At 41.3% G+C, this 3,500-nt stretch overlaps 1 protein-coding gene across 1 annotated transcript in view; it reads right to left on the bottom strand.

Annotated features, from left to right (window-relative positions):
• PPEF2 (protein phosphatase, EF-hand calcium binding domain 2) overlaps window positions 1–3,500 on the bottom strand; it is a 50,935-nt gene that overhangs the window by 45,556 nt on the left and 1,879 nt on the right. The window contains 2 exon segments of the mRNA XM_012724012.1: window positions 3,073–3,224; window positions 3,227–3,247. Coding sequence (XP_012579466.1) covers window positions 3,073–3,224; window positions 3,227–3,247 — 173 coding nt within the window.

Below are 3,500 nucleotides of genomic sequence, written 5' to 3'. Positions count from 1 at the left end.
CGGTTTCTTCATCACATGCTTGCTGCTCCATGTGGCTTCCTCAGGTCTCCGTCTTTTTCTCCATCTGGCCTCCTCCTCTCTTCTCTCTTCTTCTTTCTCTGCTCAGTTCCACCCTCCTTCTGGGTGGGGCAGGGAACCTGGAACTTCCCTTCTCCTAGGGACCACCCAGTTACAACTATTCTTCTCTAGTGGTCACAAAAGACTTGGCTAGATACCAGAGTGGCCATAAAAATGCAGGATGCCCAGTTAAATAGGAATTTCATATAGACCCCAATGGATAAGTATGTCCCAACTACTTACTGCATGTTTACTGAATGCTTAGATTAAAAAATCATTTGTTGCCTGTCTAATTAGTCATCCTATTTGTATTTGCTAAATCTGGTCAAACTATTGGAATCATGCCACATTCCTGTAAATCATACCATAAAACATGACCTACAGAGTATTAGTTGTATGTGTATGGAAAGATATTGCCCTGACTTTGTAACAACTACTGTGATTTTCAATACTGCAATATCTAATGAGGGTGAATTAGACATTTCATTGAGGTGAGAAAAAAATGAAAAAATGTCTAATATAGAGGGTAAAACGCATAACAGACCTAACAACATAAGGCCAAATTTTTGGACTTTGGCTAATCTTGGATACATACTAACAAACTGCCCCATTTGTTGTTTTTTGCTTAGTTCTGATCATGTCACCCTCCTCCTAACTCCATTTTTTTCTCACCACCTCCAACTATATTTTGTCCAGTTCATATTCTGGGAATTTTAAATTGTATAAAACATAGCTGGGATTAAGTTGAATAAAATGCAGGGAGCCATCAAAGAGGTTGTCTAATGTCTAATGAACAAAGATCATTTGCTCATTCAGCAAATATTTAGTCAATAACAATTGTGAGACAAAGATTTTTTTGACTAGCTTCCTTCTATGAATAGGTCCCTTGACTATTCATATAATAGTTTTCTTACCAGTTTTCTGTGCATCAAGCCTCTTAAATTCACTGAGCAGATTGGAAGAATGAGCAAATAGCTTTTCCCACAGAGCTCTCAGAGCTGACTCCTCTACCCTGCTAATCCTGGGATGAAAAAGGAACAATTTTTAAGTTAGTCTGGAATTAGTCAGGGGTTTGTGTTACATTACTCTCTTTTTTCACATCTCAACCACCCAAGAACTCTGTTTTTGGAGAAAGAACTCCATCATTAATCTCTCCCACAAGATTTCCCCCTCATCACTGATAGGCTGGTCTGGGGGTGCTACTGTCACTCCCCAAAGGCTAGAACAAAAGCTGTGGAGAGAGACCACCTTTGTGGCAAAGCTATGTAATTATGTTATAGCCCAAATTCTCCATCTGCAAAATAAGGATAAAATATTACCTATTTCATAGGTTTACTTTGAAAATTAAATAATTAGGTTTATGTAAAATAAAGTCTGGTGCATAAAAAGCACATAGTTGAAGTTTTAGGTAAGGGACTTTGGGGTTAATTAGGTGAAACTGTACTTGCTTTAATGCAATTAGTGAATATTTTAGAACTTGGTGCTCTTTAATTATCTTTTTTAAAAAACATTATTTATAGGATACTTTACAGTGATTCCTTTTGTAAGACCACACCAAAATTATAGAATCATGGATTCCCAGTGCCTAAAGCCCACCCAAGGAGACTCTAATTTGATAGGGCTATGGAAAGGCTCAGTGGTTGATTTTTTATAACTTCACAGATTCTACTAAACAATAGCAGTTCAAATTTTTCACATAACACCTCTTTTGAGTGATATTAGCCTTGATTTTATAATGATTTGTGCATTTATTGACTCTTAAATATTTAGTAACACAACTGTGATTAAAAATAATACATTTTTATGGCACTCACATAGGAAGGTGTTCAATATTTTCACTGAGTTTCTGCTAACTTTGTTTTGATTTCTAATTTTCCTCATCTGCTAATTAAAGAAGCTTGTGCTGTAGCAACAACACCTTTGTTAGCATCTCGCATCCTCCAGGACCATCTATCTTCTTGGTAGAGGCAGAGCTACATCCCAAGTGAGTGAAATTCTGAAGTAAGACTGCCTGGGTTGAAGATTTCTTTTACTGCTTATTTGCTTTGAAACCATGGGCTTGATGATTTAGCTTCTGTTCCTTAAAGATTTCATCTATACAACTGATAATAGTAATGTGATATGTTTCATAAATCAATTGTGAGACTATGACTACACACACACACTCTTTATAGTAACGTTTAGTGTACAGTCAGCTCTCAACTAAGGTTACAATTCCGAATCACCTCAGCAGAAGCCACTTAAGGAATAGTAAATGCTTCTTTACCAGGAAGAAGGGGGCATTGTAAACAAATCCATTCACTCTATGAACAGAGGGAGGAGCAGAACCCCATGGACAGCCTGAATCTGATCTCTCACTAACTCTGCCTTCACCACTGGGCTCTAATCACTAGTCCTATGCATGAACTGGTCTCCTCGCTTTGATCCTTGCTCCTTACACTCTACTTAAATGCAAGTTGGATGCTATCAGTCCTGTGCTCAAGGTCTCCCCAATGCTTTCAGAAGAATGAAGGTCCACCCCACTCATGGCTATGACTCTCTCGAAGCTCCTCCCCTGCGGTCGGTGGGTGGCCAGGGTGGCTGACCTGAGTGTCCTGGCACTCAGACAGGGTCTTGAGGCAGGAACTTTCTATGCATTTCCTTCTCTTGTTTGCTGTTTATGATTGATTTTTGCCTCCCAGCTAGAAGTCAGCCTCATGAGCGCATAGAATTGTGTCTATCATGCCTACTGCTATCACCCCAGTGCTCAGAACATGCTCACACACAGCGATACTCAGTAACCACATGGGGTGGTGGGGGTGAATGAATGAAGAGGAGCTAGTTGGTTAGGAGGAGACGTTTCCAATGCATAGAAACTGGCTGGTGAAATACAAGGTGCTAACTAAGCAAAGGGGAGTGACATCTCTCTGGTGACACAAACAATACGAAGTCTGGGGTCATTCCCTTTTTACTGGGGTCTGGCCCCCTGACACTTTAGGGAGCAAGGTGGTGGCCATGTCCCCCAGGGAAGCTTACTTGTTTTAGTCTGAAAGCATCCAGCAGGGCAGTGACATGGTCAGGAGGAAGCAGGAAAGAGAGGTGTGGCCCCATGTCGTCGTCCAGCACCACTATGGATTCATAGGCACTAGTATTCTCTATCTCAGAGTCCAGAGGGGCAGTCTCCTGATGAACATGCGGTGCAGGAAGTCCCCTAGTCAGGACAGAATGGGCAGGCTAGCTTGTGACCAGTCCTGTTACCGAACACGGGTCTCAGTTTCCCTCAGCCAATAAAAGGAAACAGAGTTTGAGGAAAAGGAAAGTGGTTTTATTTGTCAACAAATAAGGAGGGCAGCAGAGTCGTGTCCGAAAGCCCACCGTCCTCCCCTTTGGCAAGTTACAGGGCTGTTTATACAATGTTCAACAAAGAAAAGGGGAGGTGGGCGAGTGTCCGCAAAGGGGAGGGA

This window comes from Condylura cristata, unplaced genomic scaffold (genome assembly GCF_000260355.1).
Source record: "Condylura cristata isolate star-nosed mole 26May11 unplaced genomic scaffold, ConCri1.0 scaffold00012, whole genome shotgun sequence".
Lineage (NCBI taxonomy): Eukaryota > Metazoa > Chordata > Mammalia > Eulipotyphla > Talpidae > Condylura > Condylura cristata.
This window is presented reverse-complemented; position numbering and strand designations above follow the sequence as displayed.